The 19,313-nt window shown below is 37.7% G+C and overlaps 1 protein-coding gene across 1 annotated transcript in view; it reads left to right on the top strand.

The window, feature by feature from the left end:
* The window catches only part of EIF4E (eukaryotic translation initiation factor 4E), a 34,483-nt gene extending 15,741 nt beyond the window's left edge, over positions 1–18,742 (top strand). Inside the window, exons 3-7 of the mRNA XM_019553188.1 lie at positions 1,592–1,687; positions 5,102–5,165; positions 7,297–7,410; positions 11,020–11,159; positions 14,421–18,742. Coding sequence (XP_019408733.1) covers positions 1,592–1,687; positions 5,102–5,165; positions 7,297–7,410; positions 11,020–11,159; positions 14,421–14,535 — 529 coding nt within the window. The 3' untranslated portion in view covers positions 14,536–18,742. The remainder of the gene's footprint in view (positions 1–1,591; positions 1,688–5,101; positions 5,166–7,296; positions 7,411–11,019; positions 11,160–14,420) is intronic.
* Positions 18,743–19,313: the final 571 nt, after the last annotated feature.

The raw sequence follows: 19,313 nt of genomic DNA on the forward strand, positions 1-19,313 counted from the left end.
ACACACACACACACACACACACACACACACACACACACACACACACACACACTTGCCAGCTGGACACTGCTCTTCAAGCTGTGTATCAGAAATCTGAGCAGTATCGGCCGATATGCCTCCTTAAAAATCGGCCCCAAAAACCTCTATTGGAGCACCCCTAGTTGCATTAATTTTTCTGTGTCAACTTCAGTCTTTTTCTGAGACCTCACCTAATTTAGTATCTATTCATAGGAAAAGGTAGGGAAGAAACCACATTTAATCAAGATTAATTATGTGGGTAGTGTCCCTGAGACTACTAGCTTTTTCAACAGAATTTGATAGTTTCAGAAAACTCCAGTGGCTATTTTCTTAGAATTTTCCACTATTGTAAAGCAAAATGGAAATCTAAGGAATAGGTGAATAACATGACAATTATTACCATTTAAGTGTTGCTGGAAGTGATTACAACTGATCTAAAATATTGCGTTCACTAGTTGGCTTATGAAAATTGCAATTTTTGTCAAACCATAAAGCGTATGGTGAGAACTTTATAGTTGAGGGTGGGTGTTTTTTTGTTTCTTTGGTTTTTTATTTTTCAGCATATAAAGCTAAAAAGCTGTTTGCAGATCAGACTGTTAGGTGCTCTTTGTCACTTTTTTGATTGAGCTGTATAGAGAATGAAGAAACTTTTCAAGGGACAGACATTCTCTAACTTAGGCTAAACTTTTTGTGGTGGAAGTATTAACCTTAGAGACTAAATGTCTTTAAATGTCAGATACAATTTTCTGTCAACGAAAACTACAGAAACTACACTTGTTTTTGCAAATTATAAGTTGCAACGCATTAAAGAATACTGATTTTTATCTTTGTTCAGCATTCATTAGCGATCTGCAGACATTGTTCATTCTTGGGCTAAGACTAGTACCAAAACTTTTTCTGTAGCTTTGGGCAAGAACTAGGAATAGGGTGACGTCTTGAATAATAGCCTCCTTTTCTTTTCCTGCAATAATTCCAGCTGGTACTGTATTTCTGAAGTTATGTTCAGGAAAGTATATCCCATAAGAGAATTTACACTTTTAAATCTCAAGGGTAGTTTAAAGAGAATTTCTGAAAGGAATAATGGGTTTTCTATTAAGCTTCCATCAGGATCTATCTGAAAAGTCACGTAGGTAAAGGGACAAAGAGCTAAAAATATAGAAGTATTTCTAACTTGTTAAGTTATCAGTCTTTCACAAACTATAACCAAGAGTTTACTTATACATACCAGACTATTAGTTTACCAGTAGTCACAAGCAAAAACCTCTCTTCTTAAGTTGATGCAAATGGTCATACTTACCACTTAAAGCCTTTTAAATAGCTATGCAAAAATTGATTAGCTAAGTCTCCCTTCCATTTAAGGTGCAAATGCTTTTTTACTTGTCCAAGGTCCAGAATTAGAACCCAAATGTGTGTCTTAAGAATTTCTCCTGACAACCTGAGCCCTGGAGCAGATTTTCATGCTGTTATTTCAATGGCAGGGTCTAACCTTGTCTGGAATTGCTAACTGGATAATTGTCAGTCCTTTTCACAGCACTGAATTTTATTTTTAATGTATAGCATATAATTTTTTTAGATGGGCCCTCTGGTTCTTTAAAAATGACAAAAGCAAAACCTGGCAAGCAAACCTTCGTCTGATTTCAAAGTTTGATACTGTTGAAGATTTCTGGGCGTAAGTAAAGTGTTCAGTTTCTTTTTTTTTTCCTTTAAATCTATGTAGTAATCCATAGTGTATTGGAATTGTGTACATGCTTTTACTACTGTAAATGTTAGCATCTGAAGTGCAAGTTCAAATCTATTTCAGGAGCTTAAGGGAAAGTCCATTTCATTTTTCCAAATGAACTTTTAAAAATGTCACTTGGAGGTAAATAATTTATTTCTGGGTTCTTCTGTATTCTAAATATGAATTTATATTGCCACTTGTATTGGTGGTGAAGTAATTGTACATTTATTTAGATTAAGCAGGTGTTTTTTTGGCTCTGTCTGCTCTTGCTATGTATAGGGTTTAAATGTGATATATTATGGGTAGACTAAACTGTGTAGTCATACAACTCAGTTGACGAAGTAACTCTGGTATGCAAAGGCCATAACACTGTTCTGTCTTCTGTCTGGAAATTTGAGATTAAAAATGTTGGTTCCCATCCTTTGATACTTCATGGAGACCTGTATTCAGAGCGTAGGTGCTTGGTGCTTCCAAACATCAGTCTTAAAGTGCATCAAGTTAAAACACTTGGTCATTATTAACCCAAAAAACTTTCTTTTGGAAAATAGCTTCCTCATTTATTAGCCAGGTTGCCCAAGTAAATTGTGTAGATGATAGTTAGATAAGTTTATGGAATATAGGTAAACTGCAGAAACAAGTTAAAGCTGTTTTGGAAAAAAAGCTCTTATTTGAATAAAGATGGCACTCAGCAGACCAGTATATGCCCATGTTAGATTGGAAAGTTAGAGACTTTAACAAAACCTATAACTTTCCCAGTAAATTCTTAATTCTCTTAGTCTTGTAAACATTCCAGAGCATATCATTCTTCAACACAATTGATATGGGAGTCTTGTGAGAATTCAGCAGAGTAACCCTTACACAACTGAAAATTAGAAGGAACTACTCTCCCTACTCCCACCCCCCCCACCCCCCGCGCGCAGTTAGGAGCCAGTTTCAAATATTACATTGGTTATTGGAATGAAGTTTGAATAGTGTTGCTTTCCTAGTTCTTGTTTTAATGAATTTAACATTTTGGCTTTCCAAGTTTTGTAGGTTGTGTTACTAGAGGAGGGAAGCAGAAGAGTCCGTTAGAAAAGGAGTCATGCTGTTTGTTTAGTTTGTCTTTGAACACCAGCTAGCTCCCTTCTTCTGTGTAGAAAAATCAGGATTTTGTTACATGCAGCTCTCTATATATGAGAGGTAGGGAAATCTGGATGTGGCAACTGAATACTTTTATTGGTATGGATGTAGGCTACCCATAGATGTAATAAAAATTGACATGCTAGAGAGAGTGGCTCTGGACAGATTTACTATTCATGCTGTCCATATGGGAAAACTTGATGTCCCAGGGGTTCTTTCTGTAGAGTTCTATTCAGGCAGCCAGCATTGGCATTTGCTCCATAGGGTTTATCTAAGGGTAACGAGTTTTGATCCTGAAGACTTTAGATGTGGGGTGTGAATTGGTTGTGAGTTTTTGCTTTCTGGCTACTGCTTTGATGAGCAAAGGAAGACTCAGTTTCACTAGTCCCATCCTTGTTTGGGAAGCTGGTAGATGGAGATCTAGTATTCTAATTTTTTTTTTTTCATACTCTAAATCAGTAGTGGTCAACCTTTTTGCTCCATGGGCCTCGTGGGCTGTGCCCAGTCTGTCTGTGTGCCAGAACCTGCCAGCTGGCTTCATCCAGCACATGGGACTTCGATACAGTTATGCAGGGGGCATTTTGGCCAAAATGCATCGACTAAGGAGGCAGGGGCAGCAGCAGCTTGGCCCTAATCCAGTTGCATGGAGCTTGGGAAATTAACAGCAGTGGGGTGGTGGGGGTGACAGTATTGATTGCCACTGCTCCCTGCTGCCAAATTTTCCAACGCATGGGGAGCCCTGCGGGCTGGATGCCATGGCTCTGTGGGCCAGGGGTTAGATATTTCTGCTCTAAATACATGGTTCTTGGCTAATCTGGCTGCTAAGAAGTAAGCCTGAGTTTGCTCGTTACCAGGATCTGAGTGGATAACTGAATAGAACACTTGCTGGCTTAAGTGTCTCTAGTTAGGAATTGGATACAGTGGTAGTTTAAACCATTTTGGTTTTTTTTTCACCCAGTCAGTGAAACTGTTCACATTAGATGGTGTTTTCTTAGAGATGCTACTGAAATAAAGGTCCAGTTTAAATTACTGTATTTTCTTGCCTTCAGGCATTAGCTAGATCGTTCTTTAAAACAGTTGCTGGTCCTTTATTTTAGCAGTCCTTTTTTGGCACCTGGTCTGGAACTGCAATTTTTTGTCAGTCCTGTTCTAAGCTCTGCACTTAATCCAACAGCAGAGGTTGTAGAGTAAGGGCAGGGAATGCAGCCGTGTGGAGAGCTGCTCCAGGCCTGGGATCTTGCAGCGATGACAGCATGGTCCAGAGCCAGGGCAGAGCTGCAGTCTGCTGTTCCCAGCCCCGGAGCAGCTCAGTGCCCAGCTGCTTGCCCTCCCAGTGCTGCTGGGGCCAGTCTCCCTGGGAACCCTGGCCCTGCAGTCACCGAGTTGCTGCTACTGGAGTCTCCATGGAAACCAGCATCAATGACACAGGAAAGGGCTGCTGGGAAATGGAGTCTGGCCACCAGCTGGAGCCTCTATTTTGCCCACCCCTGTTGTAGAGGCAGCATTTCTTCCCAGTTCAGAGTTCTCTAAGCCCACTGTCACAGTGTTTTTTCTCAGTTTTCAAATGTTTTTTTTCCCTGCGCATTGCTCAGTGGTGAACTTACTTTTGGCACAGTATATGATTTTTGTGGCATTTCATAATCTTGAACTCTTGTCGCTCTTCCAGCCTTATTTGGATCTCACATACTCTGCCTACAGCATTGAAGCTGAAAATAATTATATTAGATGTGATAAGGTGGAATAAGTCTCTTAAAACAATGCTTCTGGGCAGAAAAGCCACAAAAATCTTATCCTTTTATCTTTTTATTACACTAAACAAAACATTCATTTTATTTGGTGGCTTGTCCTGAATGTTTACATGATGAATTTATGAAATGTCAGGTGAAATTACCTCAAGTCAAAATTTGGTGAAATTATGATAGTATTTCTGAAAACTGAATTGGGAACTGACATTATATAATCAGTTGCTCCCCTGATGCTCTAGAGTTTCAAATTCTTCATAGAACATGAATTGTTTCTATTCTTCTAAAAAAATTAGGGTAGCATCAAACAACTTTTAAAAATAAATTTCAACCTCAGTTCAGTTTGATATGATTGGAAAAAAAATGTTTATTTCAGGCTAATCATCTGAACAGTAAGGATTAAGTTTTCTTCAACTTTTCAAGAAAGAGTGTATCTTAATTCTGCTTAGCATTTTAAATTAATTTTATCTTACTGCTTTGTTTTTCTTTTTGTTTTAAATAGTTTATACAACCATATCCAGCTGTCTAGTAATTTAATGCCTGGTTGCGACTACTCACTCTTTAAGGTATGCCAGTCACTTTTTTTTCTTTATATGTAAATGACAATTTCAGATAAATGTATTATTACATAATTCAGACATCATAGCCAATTTTTTTTCAGAAGTGACTGGTGATAATGGAAGCCAGTCTGGAAGTGTCTTAAACAGTCTGAGTTTGAGACAGTGCTGAAAAGAGCACTTCACTTTGAAGTTCATGCTGGGTACTCAGCAATTCTGAAAACTTTGGCTCATGACCCTTCTGGTAGACTTAAACTCATCCCCTTGTATTAGTGCTTGCATTGTGACATCTTTACAAGGTATGTGTTAAAATACTTGATAGGCCTCAATGGTTTTTCACAGTAGAAAAGATCTTCAATTCTGGGAGGCATGAAAGACCATTCTGGGAGGCACTAAAAAAGAAATGTTGTTTTAGCTTTGAGCTCCTCCAATAAAAAAAAATTCTGGGCTCCTCTTTTCCTCATATGGGTTCACTTAACACCAGATCCATGAAGGGGCTCTGAGAATAAATATAATCCCAAATTAGGTTCCATAGGTAATGCACAGGATAAATTAGGAGTTACTGAGCAATGGGATTGACAGTAGCCAATAAAGGTGCTGAAGAGAAAGGTGCATCTGAAATCACACCCCTCTAAACTTAGGTATCTGTGTGAACTCAGAATTTATAGCCTGGAATTCCTTCCTGCACTCAAGGCATCTAAGTTGTCCTTTTGGGCATAGACAGCTAGCATACCTTTCAGTCATTTGATTGTCCCTCCTCCATTCGGTCCCTCATGCTCCACTGGGCATCTGCCTGCCTTGTTTGTGAGTTCTAAATGGCTTCTGGACATCTGGGTCCTGTAATGCTCAGTTGTGATAATTATTCTAGGCATACTCAGTAGTAGCAGCATTCTCAGGAACCTTAGCAATGAAAGTGTAGCTTTTTACACACTTACGAGGTTTGGGTTGGGTGGGGTAGAATTAGTCTCGTGGTTCTTGCCCTTTCACATGTCTGACTTGTATCTAGGTTCTCTTTTGGGTCTGGTCCTTAGTGTTTATGGAAAGTATCAGTTACTCATTTTCTGTGAGTGTGCAACAGGTACAATACTGGTGACCGTGCTGCACACTTCCCTGTATCATCAGGTGTGTCCTTCAGTCTTGACCTAAAGGATTTGCCTGTAAAGGTGATGAAGTAATGTGACCTCTATAGCTGCCAATAAGCATGCCAAATGTGGAGAAGTGAAATGACACCACTAGCTCCCTTTATATTGCTGCACACTTCATCAGCTTTTATCTAGAGTTGTATAAAGCCGAGATAATCAAGTGCCCTTCTCTGAAGTTACTAATAGAGACATTTTTCATCTTCCTGTTGATTGGGTGTTTTCAGTCATGCCTCTTTTAATGACTGATTTTAAATAACACTTCATAGTCAACATAGATATGAGAGTGATTTCTGGCTCAGTGCAGCAAGCATCACTAAGTTTCAGTGCAAAATTTTTTCTTTGTGCATCAGAAAGAACACATTTTGTCTTCTAAATGGTAGATTGATTTTGGTTTTTTGCAGGGCTGATAGGTTCAGGTTTCTTTATTCTTGCTATATCTGCTCTGAAAATTGAGACAGTAAGACAGATGTTCTTTATGCCATTTTATTAAATCACCTTTTGATGAGAAAAATTCCCATTTTGGACCTGCCTAAATTAAAGTGCAGAACCTAATTGATCTGACCAAAGATTTACCGGATTTCAGTGGTAGAACTGGGACTACATCTCAAGAGCTTTTATCCTAACTAGTGGTTATTTTGCCTGGCTTCATGCAGGTCAGAACAGATGTCTAACCTGAGCTGTATCTGAATCAATTATCTGCAGAACATTTGTAGACAAAACTAGTTGAATTTGGTTCTTAAACTTCACAGTTGCTTAACTTGAAACTGGCGGTGGTAGTGGTATAAATATTTTGTGTATTTATCTGTGATACCATGATATTCTGAGGGACAATTCACTGCTATTTTTCAAATTCTTTATCAAGGCAGGGTCAACTCAGACAACTGTAAATTTTGTTCCTGTATTGCTGTTTAAATACTTTTCTTCTCCTTTTGTTTGGGCTTGTAATTAAACAGATAATCCCATGTATTTGTTTTTTAATTTCTAACTATACATTATAGGATGGAATTGAACCAATGTGGGAAGATGAAAAAAACAAGCGAGGAGGACGATGGCTAATTACACTAAATAAACAGCAGAGACGAAGTGACCTTGATCGCTTCTGGCTAGAGACAGTAAGCTCTGTGGCACTGTATCTTTCAACTAAACAATCATGTTTTATTTTTAAAGTCTAATTAAAAATGGGGTTTCCATTTTCAGTCTATAGCAAGCTACAAAATATTCTTTGGAAGATCTTGCCTGACAATATTTTTCTGTCATACAGAACATGGATTGTATTGAAACATGGGATTTGAAATCCAAAGCATCTGTAAGCCTGTGCAATGTCCCATAAACAAGTGAATGAATAGGTGTCTTCTACTCCTAAGGGTATTTGGCATAACCTTACAGCAACTCATGATGCTGTTTGTGTCCCTAACACTGTAATACAGTTATTTCTATCCTAAGTAAATGGTTCTTATTTACAATGAAAAAGCCTTTTTAGCAAGAGACCTCCAGACTTTATTTATATTTTGAATACAGTATTATAAACCAGAAGAAATTCTCAAATACAAACCATTGTGGTTTAAAGTTAAGACTGTGTTATGCTGTCCATCTATGTAATAGTTTTCCTGATCAAGCAGAGCATGTTGCTTTGTGCATTTTGCCACTCCATCTAGTCTTTTGCAAAGAATCTGATTAACCTGGCTGTTTTCAAACCTTTCTTAAACTGAAGATGAAAAGCTATCCTGTTTAAGTTAAAAGGCTGAACTCTTCAGTTGCTTGCAAATTACTTCATGGGACCTGAATGTTGTCCTTTTTCTGTGACAGGCATAGCGCTCTAAAACGCATTAGCCAAGGATCACTAGGAATATAGAAGCCAGTTATCTCTGGTTAAAATTCCAAAGACTGTTTTTCGAGAGAAAAACGTGGAGAGAAGGAAATGGAATCTCTTTCCACAACGCATTTAAAAGTGTTATAATGTCCTAGCACTGTTTATAAGCACAGGCAGACTTGGTGGCTACTGAATTCATGGTGGAAGTGGGATGCACTGCAGCTCCTTTAATCCTGCAGGTTCCCTTGCACCTCTCTCCCCCCTGATTGGTGGAGGGGCCCCACTTGTGGCTCACTCGTAATTGTTGGGAAGGTGAAAACTGGTTTTAAATAAATATAGTGCTGTTTTTGCCTCCTGCCGCTGATTGGCTATGGAGCCTCAGCAGTCCCACTCCTTGCTGCTGACTGGCAGGGAGGAATAAATGGTGCCATGTTTAAAACAGCTGTTTTTGCTTCCCTGCTGCTGAGGAGAGAGCAGTGGGACTGCTCTGCCAATCAACAGTCATGGGCGGGGTGCATGGGGGAATGTGCAAGATAAAAGGAGCCCACTTACATCATGAATTTAGTAGGTCCCCTACACATTAGGAAGCAGTGTCATCCTCATTCCTCCAATCATTTTTCACAGTCTGCTTGCTGAACCAAATCAAAACCCTTTCCTCATTTTTCAGCACTCTGGACATTAGTCCACAAAGTCTTCTGCTCCAAACTTGGGTAATCTAACTGCATACTATTTGACTGAAAAGATCTGAAACTGGTATTTATTTCATTTTTTGTCTTAATTGCACTGTCTTAAGCATCCATGCAGCATGCTTATCTTTGCACAGTGCTTCTAGTTATTAAACAGCATTTTAAACGACATCCTTTTATTACCTGATTCTGTAAAACTATGGCATTGGTTTAACACTGATACTTGAAATGTCTTGTCTGGCACAAGTCTCACAGGTTATTGCTTTTGGTACAGGTTTTCCTTGCTTTATGTGGGTTCTGTGTGTGCGAATTCGCTCCTATGCAGTAATCCTTTTATACCAAACATTTGTTATACGCGAGGTAAATTCACTCTTATGCAATCCGTGTGGTGGAAGCCCACAGTCAGCTGCTTTGTGCAGTGCACTGTGGAAGTGATGCGCATCAAAATATAGTCTCCTGTATGGATCTGTGCTCCTTGCTTGTTGTTTGCGACACGTGTTTTTGTAGTTGCCATCCCCATTATGGCTTCTAAGCGTCCTGCTAGCTTATCTCCTACCCCTCTCCCTGGTCCATCAGTGAATTCTTTACCACCCTCTCTTCACACCAACTAAACATTCACCACCACCCTGTGCTTGTGTATACTGTCTGCTGTTGGTGAGCACCAAAATTGTCTTGTAAAATTGGTAGAAATGGTTCTGGGGATCAGTAGAGTTAAGGTCTTGGAATGTATCCCTATTTGTTACATTGTAAAGTGGTTCCCTTTAGGCTAATTTGAGTTGTGTTGTTTTCCAGGAACGCATGTACCGCATAAAGCGAGGGAATTGTACTTGAGTAAATATAGTGCACATACCCTGTAGTTTTATAGATCTATTATAAAAATTTGGTTCATTCACTAGTGCACTGTGATCATGTTATTTCTTTAGCTAAGTTAATATTTGCAGCTCTCAGCAAAGTCATAAGACTTTAGCTGTAGTGCTGCTTGGAGTTTGATTTTTGGGTTTGATTTTTTTTTTTCTAAACTTTAAACGTGATTTAGAAAACTTACCTTAAGATAATGGTAGCATATAACACTTCAGCTATTTATTTATGGGGATGCATTCTGTTATGGGTAAATTTCTCTCCAGTCTGTCATTATAAGAGTCTTGTGTGGTGGACTGCTGCACTTAGCACTTGGCTAGATATACACCAAGAACAGCAAAAGGAAGTGTTAAGTTTCTTTGGTTAGTTTTCTGTTTTTGTCAGAAATTGTACCATTTGCAAAGCATGCACTCATCAGCTAGATACTGCTTTGGTTGTTTGGAAACACTGTTTTTATAATTTCCTCATTGTTTCACAAGTCAGTGCCAAAGCCATTAGTAGTCTGCCTCGTATTCCTAGCCCAAAGGAAGAGATTTAGTTCTGCATCCCACCCTTTTCTGGGGGCACAAAGTCATTCTCATTGGTCCATTATAGCAAGTACACTTTGTGTGGTTTTTGCTTTGTGTATGCAGGAATGTTACAAGTTGCCTCAGTGAATCCGCGTAGTTTGCTGAAGTGCAAGACCCTCTTGCCGCTTGAGTTTGCAGAGGAGGCATGTTGGGGCCCCAGGAAATGAATATACTGTTATTGCCTCTAGTAGTTGTATAGCAACCTTTGGAAAATTATGGTGTTGCTTAATGTAAACTGCTTTATTTACAATATGACGTATGCCTGAGGGCTACCAGGGAGCAAGCAAGATTCCTAAACACCTAAAAAGGTGAATAGGGAAGAAGAAAGAACACTGTACTTACTAGAGAGGATTGGAAAGATGGTAGGAATTTCATGTTGGCACTCCAGGTAGAGGAAAATGCCCAACAGTGGTTGGGGAGATAGATAATGTATTTTTGTTGCTAATAGAAGAGATAGTATTTAAAGATTACAGCTTTTAGACCCGTAGACAAATGGAAAAACTCAGAACTCCAAACTTAAAAGAAACTGGGAAGGATCCACTGCTACATAGTTAAATCGGGTTTCTTTGCTGCCTTTTTTTTTTTTAACAACCAGGAACAAGGTAGAAAGTATTCTGATAATTAGGAGTGTATGTTGCTTCAGTCTCTGCAAGATGGTTGGATTTCCACACAGGATAAATTTTATATTTAATATTGCTTAATGTAAACCACCATTTACAACAGAAGATTCCAGTATGCAGCAGGATTCTTTGTAATGACTGCTGGTCTTTTAATGGTCACTCTTTTTTAATTTTGTAGCTGCTGTGCCTTATTGGGGAGTCCTTTGATGACTACAGTGATGATGTATGCGGCGCTGTTGTTAATGTTAGAGCTAAGGGTGATAAAATAGCAATATGGACAACTGAATGTGAAAACAAGGATGCTGTTACGCATATAGGGTAAGTCACACTTGCTATTCAGTGTCCTAGAGAATAATGCTATAGATGTTATATACTTTAAGGTAATGTGTTTTAAAGTCAGATTACTGGATAGAAGATGTGCTAATTATCTGCATTTGGAAATTGTGGAATATACTTGAATAATAATGTTTTGACAAAAGTCTTAAAGTGACACTGCACCTACTGTCTCAAGCAGTTACAGAGTACTAATCTTGCACATCTGTGAAATGCATACGGTAGTTAGTCTAAGCAGCTTTATAAAGTAGAAATAGCAGTTTGAGGAATGGGACTGCAAATCTGTTACAAAAGCTTCATGAGCTCTTCTGACAGGTATGTTTGCAGTTGGGTATTTCAGGTTCTACTGGAACATGCCAGAATGCAGTGAGCAGATGTCCCAGCCCCCATACAACATAATAGCATAATTACAGGTAGAAAAAAAGTACAATATGGCTTTCTGGGATGTGTGTGTAACACTAGTCTGAAAAACTGAATACAGTCTCTGTACAGCTAGTTGCACGTGCTCTTTATACACACGGATCTCCAAAATGAAGAGCTATTTCTTCCTGCCCCTGGGGCAGGGCGCTGGACTTGATGATCTTCAGAGGTCCCTTCCAGCCCTAATGTCTATGAAATCTATGAAATTTGTATAGTTCAGAGGTTTTGGTGAGGGATATGAAGTCACTTTGCTAGGCAACATACATGACAGTAGATTGGTAACTGAAGTGAAAGCAAGGATGAATAGTATTGGGCCTGAAGACTGACTCCTTTTTAGGTAATTTATGCTAAATGTCCTCAGCTAACTAGCAAATGTTGCTACAGTGGGTGGAATTTTTATCGCATCAATTTTAAATATAAACTGCAAGATGAGTTATTTGTATCTTCTTTCTAACTCAAAACCCCTTAATTTTGTGTGTTCTCTTCTGAAAAGAGAATTACAATTGTAACACTTTATCTTGAGTTAAGTCATTGGGAGGATTTGTCCTTAGGACTCAGTTCAGATTGAATATTGATTCAAGCCAGTTGAAATTTTGTATGAAAACAGAATTCTCAGTTCCAGCATCATTTCTCCTGAGATGTAACTGCTGAAACTTTTGCTGACAGTACCAAAAATGCATAGGACAATACTATACGTTATGAAAAGTAAAACTGGAACTTTCCTGACACACACAATGTTTTGAAAAAACTTCCTTGACCCATTCTAGTCAACTTGAGAAGAGAATAGTGGTTTCTTTGTTTTTGAATTTTGTTTACTGTTAAAATCAATCATGGTATTAGCTTGAATGTCTTGGGGGTCTGCATTTGTTGTCTTCATAGACAAGTCTTTCCTTTTCTTTGTTAGGTTTTTAACTTCTAGAAGTACACAGTAGCATGTTAGCTTATTTTCCCTGTTGAATGGTTTATTACATGTAAAAGAGATTTCATCTGATTTACTTATGGTACAAGTGTTATGCTGGCCTAGGCAGTCAGTCACAATATTACTTGTTCTCTAGTATTGTAGGCAAGTCTTTGGCAGTAGGCACGTAGGCTATGGACAGAAATTACACACAAATTGGGATAAATGATTGGAACCTGGTTCAAATCTGTAACACAGAAGAAGTTCAGCACACACAAACTGCTTTCAAAATGGCTGAAACCGGTTTAAGATAAACCTGGATGGATGTAGTATCAGACTTAATTGCTTTAAGTTAAATTCGTTTATTGAACATCTTTCCCAGATCCCCTCCAGATTCAAGTTACCTCATCCCTCAGCATCCCAGGATGCTTTGCACCCCCTCCTATCCCACCGCAGGGTGGCCTAAGCAGTCTACTTCAGCCAAACAGGGAGGCATGCTCTAATGCCCCCTGGCTTCTGGCTTGGGCCAGTGTAGGCATGTGGCTGCATTTCTGGAATCAAAAGTGAATGTCTCTTCACTTGCTTAATGGTTTGATCTCTGCATTGTAGACTAACCTGCAAAAATTGAATCAATTCAGCCTCAGGCTTTTTGACTGTCTGCACTTAGCCATAGAGTATCAACTGAACTGTGGTACAGATTCTTTGTTAACCCAGGATATCAAGTGTCAGCTTGTGCTTCTGAATGGTATTAATACAGGAAACTCACTATTTATGGGTTTGGCATTCATGGTTTCAAATATTCCAGAATGCTGAACCTGCATCTTAAATACACTTACAGGAGCTCCTCGGGAGCTCCACACTTACTGCCGCTGCCGGCCTAGCTCTTTAAAAAGTGAAGATCACACACAAGTGGCACCAACCACAAGTATAGATAGAGATTTAACTAAATACCAGTGATTTTGTTTTCTTAGGTGACAGCTCTGCTATTCTGTTTTGTTTTTTATCCAGTAATAGGTTATTACTTTGCTGCTGCTCTGAAAAGACTATATTAAACTAATAGAGAATATTAACTCTAGAGTTAGGAGAATATGGCAAATCAGGATTCCATAAATAATTTTAAATGTCAATTTATGATAGGTTGACCAAAAATATTTCAGAGATCTTCCATTATTAATCTGCAGCCAAATCAATTTGTTCTCTGATCTAGACGGAATGCTCATTGGGCAGGTATTATTTCATTCAAATTCTTACTGCCATGAACACGCAGGATGTGTTAGTGATTTTTCCTGTCTTGGTCAGAGCTGGACCAGCATTCTAGCTCAGTATCTTCTCTTCCAGCCACCAAATCTATCTGTGGGTTCAATAATTGTTATGCGAAAACTCCAGATTTCATAAAGAAAAGGAAAATAAACTTACATGACAGTGCGTAACTGTATTTATTCTTTGATTAAATGTAAGCTTTTAGTTCCTAAGAATCGGTTTTCCTATCCATTCATTTTATGGTATCAATTCAAATAACCAGCCATTTCTTAAATGAATACAAGACCTACCTCATGCAAAAAATATTTTTTTATTTAGAGCTGCTGTGTGAAAATGTAGTAATTTTTGGTTGCCTCTTTGGGACAGGTCTATGAAAGTACTTAGGTCTGTCTCCCCTCGTCTCTTAGTACTCAGTGCCCTTGTCCTTGTAAGAGTACAGTGAAAACTGTGCTTCAGGCTTATAGCTAAGCAGCAAAAGCAGTTGAACTTTTGAAATGAGATTCATATGCATATACATAGCTATTGTAGAAACCTCGTACTAGAATTGTTTCTAAGTGGAACATTAACATTTTTGCATTGATGTGTCAGAAGGTCAAAAAGAATTCTGGTATCATTACTGTCTACTAAGAGCATTACTGAAAAATCGGTCTTCTTTTGTGTTTTCCCAGGAGAGTATACAAGGAAAGATTAGGACTTCCTCCAAAGATAGTGATTGGTTATCAGTCCCATGCAGACACAGCTACTAAGAGCGGCTCCACCACTAAAAATAGGTTTGTTGTTTAAGAAGACACCTTCTGAGTATTCTTTCATAGGAGACTGCGTCAAGCAATCGAGATTTGGGAGCTGAACCAAAGCCTCTTCAAAGCAGAGTGGACTGCATTTAAATTTGATTTCCATCTAAATGTTGCTAAGATTTGTGAGAAGTCTCATTCGCCTTTGTCTTGTACTTCTGTGTTCAATTTTTTTTTTTCTATTTTGGCTGAAGTAACCATTATTCAATCAAAGAATTTCAGTACACATTATCCCCAGAATCCATAAATGTTTTTCTGGCCCACTCTGTAATAGCTTAGTAGGAACATTACTATTACAAAAACATTTGTTTATCCACAGTATTCAGAAATGAAACTGCATTTCTATTCCTTGCAGAAAAATTACTTCTGTTTTCCATTTGCCTTGTATGCAGTAACATTTTGCTGGTTTGGAAAGAGTATGGTGCATACAGTTTTCTAGCAAATTTTTTACACAGCATTGTCTTTGCTGTAACCTATGCTGATGGCTGCTAGATTAATTTATTTGTTTCCCTATTTGATAACATTAGTGATATTTTGATTTCAGTTGTTTTTGCTCATGTAACATTTGGTGAAGAATCTGGGAATATGACAAAGGTGGAATAAACATTCATTTTGTGCATTCTTTGGTAATTTTTTGTTTTTTTGTAACATCAAAGCTTTGCTACAAATTTATGCATTTCAGTCAAATCAGTGATCTGTTTGTGTGATTTCCTAAACATAATTGTGGATTTTTTTTTTAAATGTAACACCATAAATTACATTCCTTACTAGAAATAGTATGTCTGTTTTTGTATCTTATGCTGTATTTTAACACTTTGTATTACTTAGGTTATTTTGCTTTGGTTAAAAATGGCTCAAGTAGAAAAGCGGTCCCATTCATAATAAGACAGTGTACAAAACTGTAAATAAAATGTGTACAGTGAATTGTCTTTTAGACAACTAGATTTGTCCTTTTATTTCTCCATATCTACAGCAAGTATTTGTACTTCTTGTGACAAGGCAGTCTCTTCTGTGGCTTCTATTGTAGTGTATCTTCCAAGAGAGAGCAAGTCTGGAGCTATAGTTTATTACTATGTTTATTAAAAATTGTAATAAATCTAATAGATAGCATCCTTCTCCAAAATGGAATTACCTTGATATGGCTATTGGTTTTTCTTAAAGGGCAGTTTAACTGATCTTAATGTATTGTGCTGCTTTCTGGTCAGTGTTCATAGAAGTCAGAGTTGAAAAGGGGACAGGATAAAAGTCTGGTTTCAGCAAAGTGCTGAGGTGAATAATTCTGCTTAGTGATGCAGCTACAATATGAAGTACCAATAATACACAGTAAAGAGAAATGGCTATAAAGGAGTAAATATATCAAGAACTAGACAACAGATTGTCTTTTTGCAGGTGTGTGGAAGTCTGCTTTTTGATTGTGGAAGTTGGTTCAGAGAGGGGGGAGCTGGAGTTTGGACTGACTTATGGGAAGGGGGAGTGGGCAAAACAGGAGGAAATTAGAGTGTAATGTTTTACAGCCATGTAAAGGTACACCACAACAAGCTCTTTTCCATTTCAAAAGCATGCCATAAATAGCTTAGTGCTGATCAGTGCTGTATTGTTGTATAACAATATTTTTAAACTCAGCATTTAGGGTTATTTAGGTGTAATTCACTGAGTTAATTTGCCGGGTACAGGGGGTTGAAGAAGGAATTGCAGTTGGTCAGCCCTGAGTTCACACTAATGAGTATTTTGCATTTGCTAAATGTGGCAATTCAGATTGAAATCTTATATGAAACCTCATATTAAATATTTAATCAGAATGAGAAATATGTTGACCATATTTGCATTTGGCCTTGACAGTACTATTTAGGAGGAAATTAAACTTGTTTGGTGAGAATTGAGGTTGTAATTGTCCAATTTGGACAATTTTTCTTTCAGATGGAAATTCAGAAATTTTTTTCCCATTAAAATCTCGTTTGAAACTCCTATCTTGACTCTTGTTAGTGTTCCTCTGTCAGAAAAAACTTATTTTTACCAGAATAGATTTTATCTTTAGAGAAATCCTGAGCTGTCAACTCAGTAAAATTCTGCTTTTAACTCTGTTAAATAAGGGTGTCTCGAGTGGGGAGAACTAGCCAATCTACTAATGTTACTATGCAACTTAAAAGTTTGCAGTTTTAATAATATTGTACAAATTAAGTGGGCTAATGATGCCATCTTTTATAAAATCCCTCATTCTTAACTAATGTAATTCTTTGTACTTTCCAAACACTTTAGGTATTTTAGTATGTTTTAAAAATTAAGTTTGTTTTTTCTTTCCAGCGTCTCTCATATTAATACCCTTTCAGAGGGATGTCTATTTTGGTCAAAATTTGAGTTTGACTGTGAACTATAAAAATGCATCACTGTGTGGTGTTCTCTCTAACTTAGACAACCTGAAGCCAGCAAAGCATAACACTTAGGATATGTTTCTTATTTACAGGTTTTCTAATTGTGTTTTCTTAGTATGGTACATTTGTGGTTTTTATTATTTTTTTAAAGAAAAAATGCAGCTATCTCTGTTTGGAGTACTGGAGCTAGGATTACTAATGTGACAAAGGTAAATTTGAAAATGTAGCTAACTCCTTCACAGAGTAAATTGAGGTCTACTAAGAGGTGCTAATGATGATGTTAGTAGTATTTATGCTTTTGCCTGATGAGTTTGATAAATACCTAGTCTTAGGCAGTGACAACATGCTGCTTATTCAAAGATGGTTATATAGAAAGAGAATAGAGTGCATTATAATGAGCACCTTTTTTAAGATGTGGTTTATTGGTTAGATGCTATTTAGCTTTTGTTAGGCTTAGTGTCTAAGCCAGTGATTCCCACCCTTTTAGATTCAAGGCACCCCTCCATAACTTACGAATTGAGCAGCAACCCATTTAAAGCAGATTTATTACAGTGCTTACCTCCTGGCCAAAGTGGAAGAGCCCAAGACTGCCCTTATCTGCGTACTTCCTCATACTTCCTGCAACACCCTTCAAAGGATCTCATGGCACCCCAGAGTGCCCTGTCACCCTGGTTGAGAATCAGTGCTCTAAGCTATTTCATTAATAGCTCCCATTTTCATAATTTTATTATTTCCTTTTATAGGTTTATTAGTAAAACAGATTTTATGTTCAGTGAGCTGATGTCTCACTCAACATACTTCTGTTGTTTCATGAGACAAACTGGTGTCTCAATTGCATTTTTTAACCTAAATGCAAGACCTCACAGTTAAGATTGTCCAGTAGTTGTCATGGTCTAGAACTTGAATATCTTAGTAGTCATGTTTCAAGATTTGCTATATAGACAAAACCCTTGTAAAGTAGCCCTGAGCTACCTTAAGCTTTAACCTGTTCTAGAAACTTTTGTGTTGAAGTCACAGTCACCTCAAGTGTAGTGTCAGCCTCCCGTATGAATGTTAGCAAGTGCAAGAAACAGCTTTTTCAGCAGCTAACCCCATACCTTACACTTGATACTAGGAGAAACAAGTGACAATGAATTTAGATAACTCACTCTCACTTATTGTTCATGATAGCATGTGAGATTTAGGGGCATACATGCAGGAGTAGTTCCTATTCCAAAGAGGCTAACTCTTAAAGTACTTTAAAGTATCATCAGTCTATGCTAACAATTAAATTATTTTACAATTTACAGCAATACAGATTTTAAGGTGTTCAATATCCCAGTGGTAATCACAATGTAAATAACTTGACTGTGTTTTGAAATAGAGGCCTGAGCAGTTGAAAACTGGCATATTTAATTAAAGTAAATCTGTTTCTAATTTTAAGAAACCTAAACTACTAGCAGTGAATATAACAGTTTATCAGTTCTTAAATAACAAACTCAGTGTTAACATGATTAAAACCAACATGCAAAGTATTTTCGCCTTCATAATGGAATATTTTTAAGAATACAAGTTTGAGGGGGATTGAAACTTGGTAAAAAAAAAAACCAATACAAAATTATTCATGAGTGTTGTAACTCTACCCTTGTAGGAAAAAACCCATGAAAGGGAGGAGAGAGATGCTGGAGGTAAAAGTCTTGTGAAGCTTCTGAAAGAAATGTATATGATGTGTTTTTTTAATACTAGGAGTATTTTAACAAAAGAAAGGGTAGAGCTATGTGGTAAGGAATATTTTGGCTTTTAGGGTAGACTTATTTAAAGTCTGATCCTGTTTGTTCTATACTGAAAAGAGGGGGGGAAAAAAAGTATCCAATTCCATAACTTGATTTCTACCTTACCTGTATGCCATGATTTGCAACTTGAAAAGTTCATTTATATCTATTCAGCAATGTTAAATATACCAGAAACACATGTGCACTGAATTCACTGAAAGCTGCTTATTAAATATAATAAATTATCTCTACTGATCAAACATCAAAGGATTATTTAGATGAGGTAATACAGCATGTCAAACCTTTTTTTTTTGTTTGTTTTGTTTTTGTGTGGGGGTTTTTGGTTTGTATTTTGGTTAAGGAAAAATTCTAAAACTTGTGAGAGGTTGGTCTTTGAGGATGCAGACAGAATTGCAGCTTCCAGCTGTAACTTGGAACAATGTTTGCAAAGTGTTCCAAGTTACATCATTACCCCAGACCAAACAGAAGTTCATAGTTGGTTCCGGGGGGAGGGGAATCTAGTTGTGGGCTGGGAGCCTGTAGCCAGGTTCCCAAAGCAAGAAGTATAGTTTTCTGCCAGTGCTCGCTGTTTTCCGAATGGAAGGGGGGAAAGGCAGCAGAGGGAACTTGATTTTTGGGCTCCCCAGCTG

Source organism: Crocodylus porosus, unplaced genomic scaffold (assembly GCF_001723895.1).
Source record: "Crocodylus porosus isolate Cpor-Errol unplaced genomic scaffold, CroPor_comp1, whole genome shotgun sequence".
Classification (NCBI taxonomy): Eukaryota; Metazoa; Chordata; order Crocodylia; family Crocodylidae; genus Crocodylus; species Crocodylus porosus.